At 45.4% G+C, this 19,239-nt stretch overlaps 1 protein-coding gene across 27 annotated transcripts in view; it reads right to left on the bottom strand.

Moving 5' to 3' along the window:
* Nucleotides 1-19,239, bottom strand: part of TANC2 (tetratricopeptide repeat, ankyrin repeat and coiled-coil containing 2) — a 282,626-nt gene that overhangs the window by 47,083 nt on the left and 216,304 nt on the right. For all 27 annotated transcript variants that reach the window (XM_048046466.2, XM_048046465.2, XM_066981484.1 and 24 more), the window contains 3 exons: nt 9,203-9,434; nt 5,988-6,154; nt 3,315-3,922 (listed from right to left, as the gene is read on the bottom strand). In XM_048046466.2, coding sequence (XP_047902423.1) covers nt 3,315-3,922; nt 5,988-6,154; nt 9,203-9,434 — 1,007 coding nt within the window. The remainder of the gene's footprint in view (nt 1-3,314; nt 3,923-5,987; nt 6,155-9,202; nt 9,435-19,239) is intronic.

Here is a 19,239-nt window from a genome sequence, read left to right as displayed (position 1 = left end):
ACAGAGTAATTTCACTTTGGGGGTCTGTATCTGGCTGCAGCTCTTTTACTGCCTCACCAGGGCAAATCACGTCTGTCTCCCTCGCAGTTCCTTCAGCAGCAGCACAGGGATAAAACGTTTTATTAGCATTGTAAAAGCATGCAAGATAATTGCATGGAAGTTTCTGATTAAGTCTAGGCGAAACACAGCACGGCATCAGATAAGAATTTACGTTAAGAAATACAAGTGTAAGAGCAAACACTCAGTAATCACCACTTTCTCCATGCACTAGTCACAAAGGATCGGGTCTTTCCCCTAAGATGTTTGATGTTATTTGTCAACTAAGGCACTGAGTTAATAGCATTACGCTGACAGGCAGGGGAAGTCATTACTCCAATGCTGGTTCGACTCTGACAAATGCTTTGTTGGTGCCCTGTTATTAAATGGATGCTGGGGGGTCTCTTGCAAGACAGGCTGTGGTGATTGTGTTCCCCTCAATGCCAGGCAGCCCTCGCTTGAGACAGAAAACTCACGGTGAGCATCCAAGGAAGAGGGTTAGCAACTCACCAGGCTCACAGGAAAATCTGGAGGATGGAGATTTGCTGCTTATCATAAAAGCCTAGAAAAACGTGGTAATTTCTGGACATTGTGCTCTTCCTCTCCCCCTCTTCTCCATACTCCCCAGAACACAGGAACTCGCTCTCATTAATGAAATGAGGAAAATTACCCCAGCTGCAGTGCTGCAGACACAAGGCCCATTATCCCAATTTCTTTCGTAACATCCTTACACCTGGACGCCCTGTCAGGGTAAGTCAATTAAGAGCAGCTTCACAAAACCACATTTCACTCCAAAGCTCTTCTCCTATGAAAAATCAGCCTTGGCAACCTGACTGTTGGCTGTATCGACATGGGGAGGTCAACGAGCTTTGCATTAACAGCACATTTCTGCCCCAGCAGACGATGAGCGGTCCATACGGTTATAACGCCCTCCCAATTCCCGAGCGAGCAGAAAGGAAATCAAAGTTGCTGCAAACAAACCAACAGTAGGCAAATTTTCGTAGGTTACTCCTATTAGCTCAGTCAGTGGCAAGCTGTGCTTCTTTTAGAGGAACAAAATGAAAAATCATTACTTATCTTAATCGTTGCTAAGGGTTTACAGTGCTCTGAGCTCAACATTTCAATATCAGCACTTCCCTGAGAGCTGGACAGGAGGATTTTGAGGAGCACAACAGCAGAATCTCAGGGGGTCCTCTCTATTAATCACCAAAATGTATCCTGTTTCATTATCTACCATCGGAGTGTAATGCAATTAGTGTGCATTATACATTAGAGATATTTATTAGCCCTTCAATACGTATAGACTTGCACTTGAGGCACTGGGAGCCCATTACGTGCATTGCAACTTCTTTGCTTGCCCCTGGCGAGGAGCTGAGTCTGGTTAGCGTCGAAATCCTGCAGGGGTTTTGTTCTTGCAAAGAGCACGAGATTTCCCCATACGGTTAAAGCCAGCATTAATATTCCAGGTGAAATGGCACATATGGGACTCGAGTGATGCCCAAGAGCCTCCCTAAGCGTGTGACAAATTGTTTGGCACAAAGAAGTGGAAGAGCAAAGGACCCAGCTCCAGCTCCGCAGGCAGGTGAGCGCGGAGCTCGCACGGTTTCCTCGCCAGGACAGTGCTGTGCCCGCTCTCAGCTTGGCAAGAGGGCTACAGACCAAGCCCTGCTCAAACTACAGCTCTGAGGGCAGCGCAACGTGGTCATGATGTCCTTGAATCCCAAGCAGAGATCCATCCTATGGTTCATCTTGTCGAGTGAACAAGGGCTGATCTGTGACTTCGCGCAAAAACCACCTGCAGTGGCAAGCATGACTTCAGTGCAAAATCACCTAAAATGGAGCACTTTTGAGTTTCATTCTGAGGTTGGTATTCTGAGAGCTTGTAGGAAGCCCGTAACCACCTCGGTGAGCATCAAGGGGAATAGTTCTGGGCCTGGGGAATCAAAGCACCCAGATTATCCAACTGTCCTCGCCCAGCTGCTGACAATCTCCATTGCAGCTGTCCGGCCAAAACCACAGGGGCCAGACAACACCAGCAGGGCTGGGAGCAAGTGGCCAGAAAGAGGGGCTGCTCTCAGCTCCATCGGCATAATCGACGTGTCCGCATTGCAAACAGGGTGGAAAAGCATCACCCAGTGACGAGTACTTAATGACTCCACGGAAGGATATTAAATAACCAACACTGATTGATACAAAGACACCTGCTGCTGTAAGATGCGTTACAGAGGGTTCACTTGATAGGACTATCATGCAGAACCCACTAAACCAGCCAAGATTCCCACTGGGAGGAGCTACATGATATTTTTCTACTGTAGCCTGTTTGCGACATAATTTAAAGTGGTAAATTACTCCAAGAGCGCTAGCAGCTATGTCTGCTTTAATCAGCTATTTGGTTCCAGCAGATATTGTCGTATTTCTTCAGGCTGGCCGCAGGATCTAGGAGATGCCCTGATACAGCCGAGCATCTGAGTGTTTCCCTGATTTTTATAATCGTATTTTAAGAGATGGGCAAGCAAAACGGAGCAGAGCTTACAGGGATAAACTACTAGAATTACAGTCAGTGTCTGTTTCCACTCTTCAGCAGAAACAAAGATAACATTGTTAATAGTGATCACTGGGTTTAGAGAATATAAATCTAATCATGATTAAATTCTGTTCTCTGTGAGCTAAGCCAGGAACTCAGCTGCTATCAGTACAGAGATTACGTATGCGTTTACAGTCCAGAATTGTGAAGAGCCTGATTCTGTTCCTTATTTTGCTTTCAAAAAGACATTTACAGCAGGACTACGAGGAACAAGACTTCAGAAAGAAGCCAACTGCAAAAGACGTATCCACACTGTTCATCTTTCATCTCCTTATCCTCCGCTTCACATGGTTTCGCTACCTTTGAGGAAACGGAGGATGATTCCCCTCTCCAGACTGAGCTGGCAGGATTAATCTGCCAAAATGCAGCCACCCCTAGCATGACTCAGATGCCTGTATCTGAGCTAGTCAACTGGGACCTTCTGAAGAACAGCTCATCTCATTCTAAAGAAGACTATTACATTTGCCGGGTCGGTTTTGTGCCCAGGGAGTGCTTATTTCTTTCCCCGAACAATACAAAGTTGTAAGGAGACCAGTACAGCTGTAGTTATGTACAGTGCAGACACATCAAAGTCAGGTGAGATGAATCTCATTCCATGTGCAACCTTGTAAAATGAAATGATTCAGATAACAGCACGAAACGCTTTTGAGACGAACACATTTGTAAGCTCTGATTCCTCAGAGTATCTGCTTACCTAGGATCACAGAGAAACTTGGTCTTTTCACCTTCTTCTCTCCAAATAAGCCATTCTCGAAAAGAGGGATGAACAAACATTCGCGTCATATCTCTACGTTTGATAAGAAACATAGAAAGGTTCTCCATCCTCTGCTGAAAGTCATCCCACTCCAAAGTGCCCTCAATGTTACCTGCATTAATGGCCTGAAAAATATGTTCATCTGTTAATGGGTGCAGAGATGCCACTGCCACATTCAAGAGAGGCATAACCCGATCAAAGGAAGACTGCGTTGGGAACTTCATATTGCACTGCAACAGGTAAACTTCTGACAGAGACACTGGCACTACTTTGTAGCTGGAGCTTTTTAGTACTAGGTATCCTTTCTCTATGAGATCAAAAGTGAGTTTTAGGTACAGGTAGGACCCTTGGCTCAAAGTCTTGAGGTGAGAACTGAGCTTGCCAAACGTAGTGTTGTCCATTTTGCCATTCAGCGAGATGTTGTTCTGGATCTCCGAGCTGCTGTGTATCCGATGAAGGATGTACGCCTGCAGGTCCTGGTCTATGGCTTCATTCTCTTCCAGTCTGTCCAAAAATATTCTATGGAAGGGCAACAGCTTAATTATTTCCTACAAAGAAAGAAAAAGAAGTATATTCATGCTAGGAATGTTTATTATTCATTAAGTAAACTTAATTCATATTACAGTAACACCTTTGAGACTCCTTTAAGACCTTCTGCATCAGGGCAAGCGCACAAAATGGCAGTTTGTGCCTTCAGGACCTCACGATCTCATCTATAATCAAGTAGTTTCTGCGTGAGACATGACTGAAATCAAAATGACGGACACGGTTCCTAACACCGCATCCCTGGAAAGGAGTGGAAAACTCCCCCAGAGCAGTGCCCTTGTTACTCCTGCCCTGCCCCATCCAAGTACTGACATGCCATCTCTCCTGCTGTCATTGCAGAAGCCCGATAGAGGGAACAACCTGTGGACAACCAGATGACAGATCTGAGACCAAAAGAAATTTCTCTGAAGCCAAGCGAAGGACCTCCTCCTGTCCTACTCTGCTGCTATCAACAGGGAAACGCACCGAAATGCGAGGGCAGATAACAGTGAGTACTTTCCAGTGCAAAATAAATATGTCTATCTGCTGCAAGATACCACGGCCAGGGAATCTCTCATCTGCTAAGCTCACCAATGCTTTGGGTTTTTGATAGCCCCCAAATCACTGAAGGCCTCTCCAAAGGAGTTCTCATGTGATGGGCTCTGTCGCTGTGAAGTGGGGAGAGAAATGACGCAATGGAGCTGGATAAGGCAGTTTCAGGAGCAGCATCCAACTCTCCAAAATAATAAAAAGGGTGAACATGGTGCAAAACTAAAGCTCGCCGTGAAGACTGTAGGGCTGCAAGAGCCCTAATTAAATGAGGAACTCAAGCCATCGAGATGCAATTTACCTACCATTATAAAAAGACTTCTTTGAAATGATGTTTAATTTACTCCGCTACCGAGTGACCCAGAAGCATGGCACAGAAGAGCAGATAGCCCCTGCTCTCCCGGTGTCTCGGGGAGCAGCTGCAGTTCTCGGCTCCAAAGGCAGCGAGCAGCAGCTGGCTGCCTGGATGGAGCTGGAACCAGCGCTCAGCTCCCTGCCAGGCAGACCACAGTAAATCAACCTGCGGAGCTCGATAAATATTAGCGAATCTCGGTAAAACTGCCTAATGGACCTCGGTACAAATGAACTGCACAGCCCCGTGCTAATGAAAAGTGGCTAATCATGGAAAAATGGGTGCTGTTCTGCGTAAGGTAGAGCCGCGGACACGTCCTTCTCCCTGGAGCAGCTGGGCCAGCTGATGAGCAGCTCTCATCCCAAGCGCATCTCATCCCTCTGACGTCTGTCTCCTCCGGGCTCCTGGCTCAAAAGCTCAGTGTGAGTGTTCCCACAACTGATGCTGCAAATCAACCGGCTCTGCTTTGAAACAGTTGAAATAGCAGATCTGTCCTAACTGGGTCATTTTGTTTGCTTCTCAGCTTGCTCTATTCAGATGAGCCAACAAAACAAGGGCGGCTTAATCCTGTGCAAAGGGAGTGGTGACGAGCAGCTAAGGCTAGGATGAAGGTAAAAAATAAAAAAATAAATAAATAAAATAATAAAAAATAATAATAAAAAAAAAAGAAAACCTGCTCAGCTGCAAACTAAAATGAAAATACTTATGGATAACCCAAACAACATTCAGCCTAGAGCTTCAGCGCCTACTCAAGATATTCTTAATTGAGCTGAATAATGTCTTGTACCAACATTGACTCCTTCCGACGCAGTCGCACAAAGTGGTATGAAGATGCGCACTCCTTGGCCCTTCCACAAGGAGGAGAGGATGTTTTCAAGCAGTCTCCTAATATGCTTGGTGATTAAGTAGCCCCTTTCCATGTGAATTTAGTTCACATGAAATGAACTTGAATGATTCATTTCATTTGAACACGATGAACATCTATGGGCATAAACAAGTGATACCAAATTAGACCCTTGCAACTCCCTAGAGTCTGGGGACAGGAACGCAAATCCAAGTATAAAAAAGCCAAAGGGATAACCTAAAATACAGGGTCTTAAACAAATCCTTATATATACTAAGACATTCTTTATCAACACCCATCATGACAATGCAACAGTTTATCAGAATTATTGGACTCAGTGTACCTGTAGACTTGTCCTGACTGTCACCACCAGCTTCAGCCAGGAAGGGAATTTTCCAATCATTTTGCTGAGGAATGATACTATGGTGTCTCCATAATCTGGCTTGTGAAATTCTGCCTCATTTAAGCCATCAATTAATATGATGAAATCTTCATCGGGGATCTTCCTCTCTGAGATAAGAGAAAGAAAAAAGGCATTAATTTAAAAGGCTAAACATGTGACTACAATATACTGTAAAGTCACTGCAGTGTTTTAAAGTGTCATCAGATACTGCTAAAGAAGAAATAAAAATGCAGCAGCAGCACCTCTCTTATGATACACTAATTCCTAGGTAGGTTCACACATAAACAATTTCCATTCTTCTAAAATAACATATTTTATTTCTGACATACAAAATGTAATATTCTACAAGTAAAACAGATATCCTTCCACAAAGTCCAATGTTATTTGATGTGAATCAAGATCCTTCTGATAAGTTTTAATAAGCACATTATCAGAAGTTCTTTGTAATTTTGGTATTAAACTCACAAATGACGTCAGCCTCTATTAATTTTTGAAGGCTAACCAAGAAATTCACTTCCCCAACACCTCCACACCATTCCGATTCTGATGTCTGCACTTCATTTACTTAATTTATTTTTGCACTTGATCTTATTGATCAAGTAAGGTCTGGACAAGTGTTTTGAAATGAAAGCAAACCCGATTCACAGGCAAAACAATTATTTGAGGAGAGTAAGCCATCACTCTGCAGGCGTGGGGCTGGCTGTACAACATTTTGAAGGTTACACTGGCTGTTTCCAGCGCTGTAAAGGAGTTTGATCAGAACTCTGCAGTCAAAACCACTTTTATAAACAAGCTGGGGGGAATAACCAGATCCCACAAAAAGCAAGTCACGACCTTTTTAAACTTTTTTTTTTTTTTTTTTTTGCTGCGGGTGAATGCAGTAACCAAAGTGATGCATACAATGAAGTCAGTGTTTCTAGGTCAGACGCTGAGAGCTGAGTAGAGTTTTGGAACTAATGATATATATTCTTGTGGACTGGGATCTTAAGCTCAAGTGATATCTTCTCAAAGGTAATCTTGTCTAATAAACACAGTAATGGGTGGGAAATAGGACATCCGAGGCTACTGTTGGCATAAGCTACTGACGTACTACAGGTTCTAATCGGTATAATGTTGGCTCTCCTTTGTAAAGTACCAGGGATAAACCCGGCTAACAAAAAAGCTCAGTATTCCTGACAGCTGATCAGCTTTTCTCTTTGACTGTAAAGTGCACCAGGAAATTTTCTATAAAAATCCAGCACAAAATGTTCATCGACAACGCGAGCCGTCTGTGGTATTCCAGGGAGGACAGAAACGCGTAAACACCTTGCTTTCGGTAGCGCTGAACACCAAAATCCCATCTTGTCCTTGCCTTACGCTACCAAGTTGCATTTATTTCTGAATGTGCTGTTAATATCCATACGAAGAACACACATTTTGCATGAAATTCACTAGAGATCCTTTTTCAGTTAACTTTTCAGTAAGCTTATTGGATATGCTTGAAACTACACTTTATGACTCTCTGAAATCCTGGAGTGAATATGGAGCACGAGTTTTATGCTCATATCTCATGTTTCTCATAAAGCCTGAGGGAGAGGGAAGAAGGCAGGGAGAGGGGAAGAATCAGAACTTTGTTCTCCTATGTATTATTTAGATTCCTGGCGATTCAAAAAAATGTATTTGAGAAACATGAATCTGAGTTTCTCAGTGACATTCACCATTAATGGTTATGCAATAATTTTGCCCCAGTAGCATTAAAGCTTCAACAGCACCTTGTAAAAGACCTGCTGATATATTTACAGAGTCTTAAATGTTATGTATTTTAAAACCAATTTCCAGACACTGTTCATTTTGTCACAAAACACTTGGTACAAATCAGCTTGCCAGCACTCTCCATCAGCAACGTTGAAAGATGAGAGCCCTGATCACTGGCTCCATCAGAGCTGCGTCAAATGCCGAGCCCAAAAGGAAACAAAACTTTTATAGAAATTTTTTCCACCCCCCAAGAACTTGGGACCAGCTGAGGGCCAACCTGCTTGGCAGGAAAAATAAGCATCCTCTGAAACCCTTTAAAATCAAGAGCTGGAACGCCTCCCAAGGAGTTACTGCAATAACCACAGATTATTTTCCTTTAGAGCAGCGGTTCCTAAACGTATCCTTTTTCTGCCAGGAGTGTTGGTTGGAAAGGGTAGCCACACTACTCCTACAGTGACATTTCTCCATGCCAGGAAAATCAACTGCTGTCGAGCTGTGCTGGCTCGGGGTGTTCTTGTGCCTGGTAGAACCACGCGAGTTGGACTCAGAAGCTCAGGGCTTGGACGCTTTGTTCTGAAGAGCTCATCTGAACAGCAGGGCTTTGAATCTGGTAGAGGCTGCACCTATTTCACGTCGGTTCGAACACTGGGATATATGCAGGGTCATAACAGAAAATTATCTGAACTATTTTTGCGGCCGACGACTTAGAGCGTGCCACTTTGATAAAGGCAATTTTGCAGGACAACACAGCCCTGAACTCTGCAACGCTCTGCCAGTTTTCATGGCAACAAGCGGAGATCTTAAAGGTAGTGATTGTCACAACGAATTAGTTGCATCTTGAAAGAAAAGGAGACAAAATCAATGCTCCATTGGAAAAAGCTCTGAAATCAGTAATCAGGATATGGCCTGTTACCAGCTGCCCTAGAAGCTTTAGACAGGGTGTCTATAGACTTTTATGGTATCAGCTCTTTTGCTGAAAGCTTCAAATTCTCAAGAGCCCACTAAATAATGACAGGGAAAGGGAAAAACACTCACCCCCTAAATAAGTAAATCAAAACACATTGCCATAAGCAGGGCTGTGCATGGAAATTGTTGCTTGTTCTCACCTTCAGAGCTGCAAGGCCACATTTGGGATGGGGAAGAAACTGAGAAAGCAAAGTCAAATGCACGTTTGCATTAACATTTCATTTGTGGCCCCAAACTGCACCCCAGAAGAGGGATTAACCCTTTGTGTCCAAACAAGCTTGATGGCATAATCTCAGCTTTTCTAGGTCTCACCTCTTGCCTGCAGCTCTTGGACTGCAACACGGATTAATTTATTGCTTTGTTTAAATGCTCAGATGCATCTAAGCACAATATTAAAAAAAAAAAAAAGGTGCAAGGGAGCTAAGGGAAAGGTGTATGGGGTGTATTCACAATACCTTTGTGCAGATTCTCCAAGGGCTCCAGGACTCCCCTCCGAAAGGAGGCCATGGGGTCTTGGACACAGGACCTCAGGCTGAGCATGCTCTGCAGGTGGGGCTCTCGCAGGAGCTGCTCCCTGTAGGCGACGAACTGCGGCGAGCGGCAGAGCAGCGCGGCCACGTTGTGCACGAACTCAGGCACCAGGCAGGTGTAGGCATTGTCCGCTTGGCAGTAGTGATAGGCGACGACCTGACAGAGAAGAAAGGAACAAGAGCGCACCTTCATCAGACACGAGTTAAAAGCAGCGTTTTGCGTCCGGCGGCTCTGATGTGTTCTGGCAGGCGAAGTCTTTGAGAACACCAAGTGTTAACCACCCGTGACAAGGATCCAGATGAATCGGCTGGTGAAAACAGGCACTGATCCTGAAAAGTGACTGGACCTGCCACTTGGGGAATAAATGAAATTATGCTGTAGCTGCTCATGGAGACGGACAGTGACAGTAGCTGACATCTCAGAAGCATGGCACTGAGCGATAGGATTGTGCTCCGAGCTCCGTGGAAGGACTTGGCATCAATAATAACTTGTGATTGTTTTCTTAAACTTACTTTTTAGTTGCTGCTTGCAAACGTCAAGCTCTGTAGACGCAGACACGCGGCACTAGCTGGAAGAGAGTACCTTGCAGCAAGGTAGCATCTGCAAGTGACAGATTCCCATGAACAACAGGGAATGCCAGGCTTACTATACATTACTCATCCGCTGCGATAGAGCTCTTCATTCAGAAAACCAAGTCAAGAAAAAAAAAAAAAAGAAACCTTCCTCTTTTCCGAGGTCACCTGCTTTTCCCAAGTCTGCCAGCACCCACCGAATTCTGCCCGCCTTCTCAAATCTGCAGAAAACCAGTGCTATCTTCGCAGTCTGATCTGACAATTCTCTTGGTTTCTTTTTCAAAATAAGAAAAGCCCCCCAGACCTCTCTTGGCTCGCAGAACCCTCAGCAGACTGCTCCAGTCCCACCCCACCGAGCAGCTCACCCCGTCCTTCGCCAGGAGCAGCATCCTCGGTGCCAGCCTGGCCATTTGGTGCCAGCGTTGGCCAGGTCAAAAATAAAAAGCTTTTCTGCAGTGCTGCTCCCATTCACTGCCTTTTCAAATGCCACTGACAGTATCCAAAAATATCAGAGTGAAGCAGGCGGGGGCAGTTTGCCACCACTGCCCTGGAAAAGAAGCCCGTGCTGTCCATTGCTGCAGCACAGAGCTCTAATATTGCAAAATAAAACACAGTTCTGAACTCGGGGAGGGTGGGCTTTTTAACCAAGGACATGATTTGCGTGGCCTATCTGTATCTGATACCGCTGGGTATCTCTGGATGCTGTGTGAGCTCTGCAGTGTGGCCAGGGCTGCTGGCTGCTGTCTGGATCCGTCGGTCTCTGGACTACGTGGCTGCAGAAGATGGCACTGAGAAAGCAAAACATAAGGCCGGGGGGGTCCTCAAACGTTGCTGACTCAGCACTGGCTTTTCATTTTAAATAGAAATCTATGAAATTACCGATGGGATATAATGCAATAATTTCCTTTTGCAGTCAAAACGAGGTGTGATGCATACAGTGATGATAAAGTTAGGCTGCTATTTGGAGCATCAAGTCCTAAAACATGTGCTTAAGCTTTAATGGATATCTCCAAATTCATAACATAATTTTTGCTACCAGTCAGTTAAAATATAATGTATCACCTTAGAGAACAGCACCGGGTAAAGCCATAATAAAGGCAGTGATTTCTTTTCAGCAATATCATTTATCTGGGGATTAGGACTTGGGGACTCCACAGCACGAAGGTCCTGAGCAGCCCTCCTTTGATGTATCACGTTCCCGGTAACAGAAACCAAATTGCTATATATGCAGAGCTCTTAATTCCAACACACCATGTATAGAGGCACAAAAATAAGGCCTCCTCTTTAGGAGAGGCTTACTAACTTCTTCCAGGAACCTAAAGAGCCAAGTCATGGAAAAGGGGACGCAGCCAGTACCCCTGCAGAGAACGGTCACCGCTACTTATGGGGACACACTTCCTTCTTCTGGAACATACGTGCAGTTACAACTCAGCTCACAGAAGCCCCTTCACATACGTTTTTGATACTTGGGCTGGATTTATTCACATATTGGCAAAGCCTGAACAGTATGATAGATGTAGTGCTCAATACATGGATCTGAAGACAAACCAGTAAGCAAGGAAGATTTTGGAAAGGCAACTACAGGATAGGCACTACAATGTTCTCACAAATGCAACTGCGCCAGAATTTCATCTTGATGTTATTTATTCTCCATGACATTTTCTCAATTTTCAAATCAAAAAGAGGCTGCCAAAAGCTAGCGCTGTGAGCTGAATCTGGTGTTAGAAACCAGGCTCTTTGCTTATATAACCAGAGTTGGGTGGGAAACGGTTTTCTCATCCTATAAAACTTTCAAAGGTTTCAAATTGTTTCTTTGCTCCGCCTTTGGGAACGAAGCCAGTTTTCACATGAAAAATGAAAGGAGGAGACTTCAGGACAACCAGGGGGGCTGCTGTGGAAGGGGCTCATTCCCAACCAGGTTCAAACCCTGCTCTTTCTCCCCATAGCAGGTGAATGCCTTTAGCACCATCTCACTGCTTGAGATACTCTGCTAAGAGGTGGAAGATCATGTCTAGGTCTTGGGTGTTATTAGTCCCTCCTCCTCTCACTCACCTGGACAAGCCAAGAAGTACATCCAAGAAATGAAAAATAACAACTTGTTCAGGCTGGAAGCGAACATTGCATTGAACAAGGTGTGCTCTCAGTAAAAGCTTCATTTTCCATAAGCTGAATTTCTTTGCTTTAAAAAACTCTGCTCTATTGTTGAGAAAGTTCCAACGAGCTCTCATCATAAACTGAATTCTTGAGTGAAACATTTAATTTTATCTAGGAAGTGTTACAATGAAGGGAATCATCAGGGGACAGCCTGCTCTTCCGAAGATACAGGCATGCCTGGCTGTTGTCACCAGTACGCGTTCTTTTTGTCTGATACAATTTAAAGCATAATTTTTCTAATCATATTTTCAATTTGAACTTTGTCATCACATTGCACAAAACACCATAAACACTAGATTGGCCTTCCCATACTTTTAAAGCTTTATTTCAGCTCTCATGTTTGTTAAATGATGTTTACAAAGCTGGAAGCTGAGAAGTTCCTTGCTCTGGAGTTCTATTAAATTTAAATCATCTTCTCAAACATGGAGTACACAATGCCTATAAGCAATCCTAATGCAAAAGATGTGGATTACAAAAAGGGATGAGAAAAGTAACACCTAAATAAAGAGAACCAACCGTTCCATGTACACGTTTATGCCATTTCTGTAAGGGCTGAGAATGCAATTTCAGCAAGCTGAATGACTCCACATTGCGAACCCAAGGCTTTTTCGCTGTTTCTATTAAATATCAAATGCCAAAAGTTACAAACTTGTATCATTTCCTCTCCTGCTTGCAAGAGAGCTTCAAAAATAATTCACACTTGTATCATGCATGTTTTACCTCAACTGATCCCACATGCTGGAGCACGGGGTAAGGCAAGCCGGCAGCCCTCGCGTGCCAGCTGTGCCGGCGGTGCTGCACAGCCAGTGCTCCTCGTGCTCCTTCCCGATGTGCAAATGTGTAAAAAACTCTTGGAAGTTGGCAAGGAGAAATCGCTTGCAAGCGACTCCACGCCAAACGTGGGTTCTGAGGACAGAGATTCTTCTCTTTTGAACACAAATCTGCTTCTGCCCCACTTAGCGCCAAAACAACGGCTTATCTCGTGCACCTCTTAGGAAAAATAAAGCAAGGACTCGGTCTGTAAGGCCTACGTTCCTAAAATAATTTGGAGAGTCTAGCTGGCTGGCTGCACACCAAAGAAACACAGTTATCATGAGCTCTGTGACAACTTATTTTTTTTTTAAATATTAATTATGTGTTACAAGGCTTGAGCAATACCAGACGCAGACGGCAGAGCACCGCCTCTCGCGGCCTGCAGCCAGCGCTCGGTGCGTGCACGGCCCCGTCACCTCCTGAAGTGGGGTCAGGGAGCACTGAACCCGTCCTACAAATGACAGTGGCTCATCTCCCTAAGTGCTGAAGCAGAATTATGAAAGAAATCGTTCATACACTCTTTAGGTGGTAAATGCAGCAGGACTCCAGGAGCCTCTTCTCCCAACCTTTCCGCCGCCGGCCATGCTGCTCTCTCCTTTCCACCACAACCACTTCCCACGTCTCTCTTTCTCCAGCCTCACAAAACCAGCACTGCTCACGCTGCCTCCTTGTGCCCCTCCATGCTGTCACAGCCCCATCCACCCTTTCTGGGACGCCGGACTCGGCACAGAGCCGTGTGTCCCCCCTGCAGACTGCCTTCTGCACCTCCAGGCTAAGCCACCCGCTGCGGCCGGGTTGTACTGCACAGGCCTTTATCTGCCCGATTCGAAAGGGATTTGGCTTCGGCTGAGAAAGGAAGGAAGAATTCCGTGCAATCAGGAAAAAAAAGGAGATTTCCTCATATAGATCAGATCTACGAAAGCAGCTGCTGGAAGAAAAAGGGCGACACGTGTGTGCTAAAAGCAAAGCGGCTCTCCCCGGCACGGCAGAGGACACGCGCGGAACAGGACGGGGAGAGTCGCGTGGAAGCAGCAGGAGGAAGAGGGCAGAAAGGGCCCGGAGTGGGGGAAATGAGGCACAAAAGAGATTGTGGTGCATCACCTGGAAAGTGCGGAGGGAGAAAAGAGACGGAGCTTGGGAGGGGCAGGGGGCAGAGGTGGGAAATATGTGACAGGCCCGGGGGGCGGGAGATAACAGCCAGGAACAGGAGCAAGACCGGCAGGACAGCGCGCACATCAAAGGAGAAAGGGGCTGCAGACGGCTCAAGGGAAAGGAGTTATTTTTACTTAATAGGACAGGCCAATTTTAAGCAGCTCTCTGGCATTATTTGTGAAAAATAATATCCTCCATGTAAGAAGCATTCCTCTGGTGTGACGTGTCTCAGCTTCCTTCTGCACGTGTCGGACAAGGAGGCCGTCCTGCCTCCGTTCTCCTGTTCAGCCCCACCAGCCTCAAAGGAAGAACCTCGCTTCCCCCACGGCACTGCTCCGCCTGTCCAGTGCTCCCCTGCTCTCACCGAAGCGCTTCAGCATTGCATTTTAACCCTATTTCTGCACCTAGTGACCTTTATCTCTATTTGAGCCATACAAAATAGCTTCACGTAAATTCAGTGCCATGCTTTCACCTGCCAGAAGGCCATCTGCCAGCACAGCGCTGGTTGTAATAACGCGAATGGAAATCAGCACTGCTGGGTTTTATTCATTGCACATGACCATGCGCAGATGTGGAGACCCAGTTTATCAGGAACATTTGTTACTTCTACACAGCCGAGTTCGCCAGGAAATGCCCTCTGAAACTCATTAGTGTCGCATGGCATCAGTGCTCTGAAGTAACGAAGCCTTCCACCTCTGCATAAGGTAGGAGGACTCCTGTTCTTTTTATACGCCCGCAGCAATGGCAATGACGCTTTGGCTTATGGCTTGAAGGATGGGGGAAGAGCCTCTGAAGTCAGCAGCAGTGCTCAGCATCAGCTGAGTGAGCTAATGCCATGGAAGCACAGCTCCCAAACCAGCTGCTCTATGTAGGGTATAATCCATTAGTGCTGCCGAACTGGCTTTCAGGCTCATTTGTTTAAGTGCTGCTACCAGGAGCAGCCAGACAGCGTCCAGAAAGCCAACGAATAGAGCTGTTCAGTGGCTTATTTCAACTGTGTATCACATCCATTAAAAATCCTGGGTGAATAAAGGAGAATACCTCCAGGGAAAACAGCGAAGGTGATCCTAACCAGAGGGGACACCCCGTTCAGGCTTCTTCCCTTGAGCTGAACCCATCTCACCTTGGGCTCTCTCACCTCCCAGGGGTGCTGGTGGCCCTCGCTGAGATGCAAAGGTCACCCAGGACATGTCTGTGACTCTGTATTTTTCCGTACCGGTGGGAACGCCTCTCGGTTCGTTTTGCTGAGGTGAAGGACCAGCACTGGACAAGCAAGGTCACGCTCCAGCTGAGAGGCATCAGCCCAAGTTATACATTATCCGGAAACATTTGGAGACAGGAAAGCAGCACAGCAAGGACAGCAGTGTGGTGACTTGGCCATGCTGCTCACCAGCCCTGCTCAGAGGAAATTAAGTCAAAGGGTATTGCAATGGGTGAAAGAATAAATAGAAAAAAGGAAGAAAAAACACGGCACAACATGGGAGAGGTGCGGAGTGCTGTCTCTTGTATGGGATCTTAGCTTAAAAACCTTGCTGTTCTTATTCACAACTTTTTTTTTTTTTTTCAGTTTCACCTTACAGTCATTCTGTGATACCAGGCAGTATGTTTACAAGCACCAAGTAACAGCACATGAGTTTAGCAGATACACGAAGCTCTGCACTCAGCTATACGTGGCTAGCTCACCAGGAAACTGGCATGCACCTACTGCAGGGAAGGAGCCGAGCTGAAGCTTGACTCACTGGCACTGCTGAAGAACTGGCAGCCTGCTCTTTGTCAGAGGGCTGACTTGAAATACATTCAGGAATCCTGTAAACTGATTTCCATAATACATGCGTACAGATTAAAACAAAAGGCTAACCAAACGCACTCTGCCAGAAATGCTAATGTTTTATTTGCAAGTGTCAAGATGGGTGTTGCAATTTGAGAAGCTTTATTCATGACTTCTGAGAGTTTGCCAGATCTGGCAAGACAATCCCTCTTGTTCTTCTTCCCTGCAGGCCTCTTTATGCTACCAACTCCTACAGATGACAGGGGGTGGAGGGAAAACGGAAGGGAAACTTCCCCAGCAAGGACGGCTTTGCTGGGAGCTGGGGTCCGACAAAGCAGCCCACCAGCTTCTCCATGACTGCCAGGGCATTTATCAGCTCCACTGCCCCACCTCTTCTTCTGAGGCAGGAGAAGCCTACGAGTTAAAAGGAAAAAGGGGATTTTGCCAGCTCCATTCCTGAAAGCTAGATTAAGCTACCTTAAAAAAAAAACAAATTCGGAAATTGATTCACAGAAATCTCTGCTAAGAAGCAATTAATATTGCCATGTACTTCATATTTTCCTTGCGAGGAAATGGACGGCAAGTCATTTAGCACTTGATGCTTCCAGTTTCCTGGCACACTTCTTCATCCCTGTCTACACAACAGCACTCAACACGATGCCAACCACAACCTTGAATGCGACCCTGGAATGACAGCAAGAGTGAACTTTCCCTTTTGAAAATCTTCTCCCTATGCACACCCAAACTTCTCACCGGGAGCTGGGAGAGGAGGGCAGCCAGAACAGACCTCGGTGGTGTTACACCAGCATCATCGTACTTCCAGTATTTTCTCTGCTAATCCTTCAAGGCAGTAATCACCCTGCTGCCGCTTACAAAAGCTTAGTAAGACGGGCTGTTAGGAGGAGAAATGGCAAAACGAACAGACCAGCCTCAAGCTTAAGCTCCTTGTTTTCTTTCCTTCACTGCAAACCTTGAGGAGCGTCCAACCTTTCCTACCACGACCACTTTTCATATGACAAAAGGCTCCGTTTCCCATCAGAGGGGGAAACACTAGAAACCTCAGTGGTTGCTCACCAGCCTCTGGGAGGAAGAGAATTTTGTCCTCTCCTTGTGATGTTTTTGTCCTCCTAGGGTCCATGGCGAGGATAACATCAGGTAACTCCTGAACAAGCTGGACACAGATTGTTTCCTTGCACAGCTTTTGCAGGACAAAAATTACACCTGATACCGGTTTTCTAAATTGGCTCATTTCTAAGCATTTTTCTTCTCCAATTGTTTGCTGATGGACACTGAACTAGAAATCACAGATAACTTCAAACTAGTCTGCGAATACAATAAAATAATGCTCTTTTCCAGCATGGCAAGGGAGCTGAAAAGACAGCCTGAGCAGCGCTCCTGCTAGGCAGCCTTCAGTCACTTATTTTTAAAATTAACAATTTGCTCATCTCTGACAACAAGAGCTAAAAGCAAGCCTTGCCCCAACGAACTTACCGCATGAAAAATAGACAGAGAAGTACAACCCTGAGTAATCCAGAGGAGGAAAAGCAACTGTTCACCTTTCATTTCTGTCATCATAAACACACAGCTTCTGAGTTTGGGGTAAGTGACATTTTCAGCAGGAACGGAGTGGGTGAGAGGGACGGCGTGCTTCCCACTAGCATTCTGGAGCCCGTGCCAACAATTACTTAAGCCTTTTAGTATATTATTAATCCACTTTCATAACGATCTGCATTTCTGTCTCACAATGACCACAGCACAACCCGAGAACATCCTTCTCCCTTCAGTGCAAGCAGAGGTGGAGTATCTGTACGTGGCTTTCTCTGTCTCCTCACATATGTTTCGTATCTCCCAAAATATTCCTGACAATTGTGGTTGTCCGTCACTGTCAACGCTTTCTTCCCTGCTTCATTTCTGCCTCCAGCCTTAATGCAACTACAGAACACACACGTCCAAGAACAATTTTTCCAACCAGACCAACCCAAGGGGCACTCTTTCTGTCATTTCTTTGGGCTCTTTTTTCTGCTGCCAGTTGAACAAACACTTTTTTAAGTAGGCCATTAGGAATTGTTTTTTTTATTCCACAGCTACTGACACAAGAATATGGCTTTCTCCTGCAAAGGATGTTCCTTTTTCTTTTTTAGATTAGACTTTGGGCAACCTTTAGTTTACCCATGTAAGGGTTTTCTGACACTGTCCCACAGAAGGCGTGCTGCAGCGTGTGGCATCAGACACTCACATTAGGCAGCTAAATTATTTTAACCGACTAGCTTCACTGCTGTCTACCAAGACCACTCAGTGTAGTAGCTCTTTTTAAGATTTCAACACCTTCAAAGCCTCAAATGAACAACAAATTTCCCTGATTTCTCAAAAGCAAGTTACAGACATGTGATTGAGTTTCCGAATGAGGCGATCCTACGCAGCACAAAGAGCTCCCAACTGTTATTTTAATGGATTTTCAATTACGTTGCCAGGTCAGTAATCCTTTTGCTCCCAATGTCACTCAGAGACTTCAAAAACCACAGCTGGGTTGGAATAGTCAGTGTTTGTTTTATCTAGGAGGACATCACACGGCACGGCTCTTCTAGGCAAATCAATTTATCTGCTGTTGACAGCAAGTATTCATCAGTGGCGATGCTGAGTTGTGCTACTCAGGAGGTTACTAAGAGTGCACTAGGCACACGACTTCCAGCTATCAATTTGACAAACATCCTAACCCATTTTATTTGCCTTTATTTCCCTTCCTGAGGCTGGATAATCCATCAAGCTTACTGTTTGTAACATGCCGTACTGGAAAAGGGTCTGATGCAATAAAACCAAATTGTTGCTTTTGATCAAGTATCATCAGCAGGAACATGGAGCTGAAAAAAAACCAACCAAACCAAAAAGCTCCTACGCTTCCAGTAAAAGGTCCCGTTGTGATAAGAAGTGATACTCTGAATCAGGATTTAAGCACGTGCTTAATTTCAGTGCATGGCTTCATTAACGACATACCTGGAAGACAACTGCTGATTTGAACTGGGAACACCAAACACCACCCCGTTACGTATCCTTCCAGCGTCAGACACCCAAGGACCATTAGCTGCATGGATCACTCTGCTATTAATAGGGAGGGAAACAGGCAGGCGGATGAGATGCTGATCTCCAAGGAGCCCAGCAAGGCTAACGGCAAAGCTGGGAATAGACCCAAGGTCTCTGAGTGCTGAATCAAGCCCTGCCGCTGCTGCTCTGACTCATCCCGTAACTGTTTGCTAAACATTGTGAAGCTTTTTAGAAGTTTTGCATGCTGTGTCAGCTACTCGAGTAAAAGAAGCGATTCCAAGAACACGAAGGTCAACTCATCAGCCTTGGCATTGATCTTTTCGGGAAGGCCTCATGTTTGGAAGCCAGTGACAGCTATTTCTGGAAGCTGTCTGCATTTATGGCAGTTGAGATTTATTGGGAGATCAACAATCCCACCAAAAATCTGTAACCGTGCTGCTCGCACAAGAGGTAGTATATCTTC

This window comes from Anser cygnoides, chromosome 22 (assembly GCF_040182565.1).
Source record: "Anser cygnoides isolate HZ-2024a breed goose chromosome 22, Taihu_goose_T2T_genome, whole genome shotgun sequence".
Classification (NCBI taxonomy): Eukaryota; Metazoa; Chordata; class Aves; order Anseriformes; family Anatidae; genus Anser; species Anser cygnoides.
The sequence above is the reverse complement of the archived record's forward strand: the minus strand, read 5'-3'. Positions and strand labels throughout refer to the sequence as shown.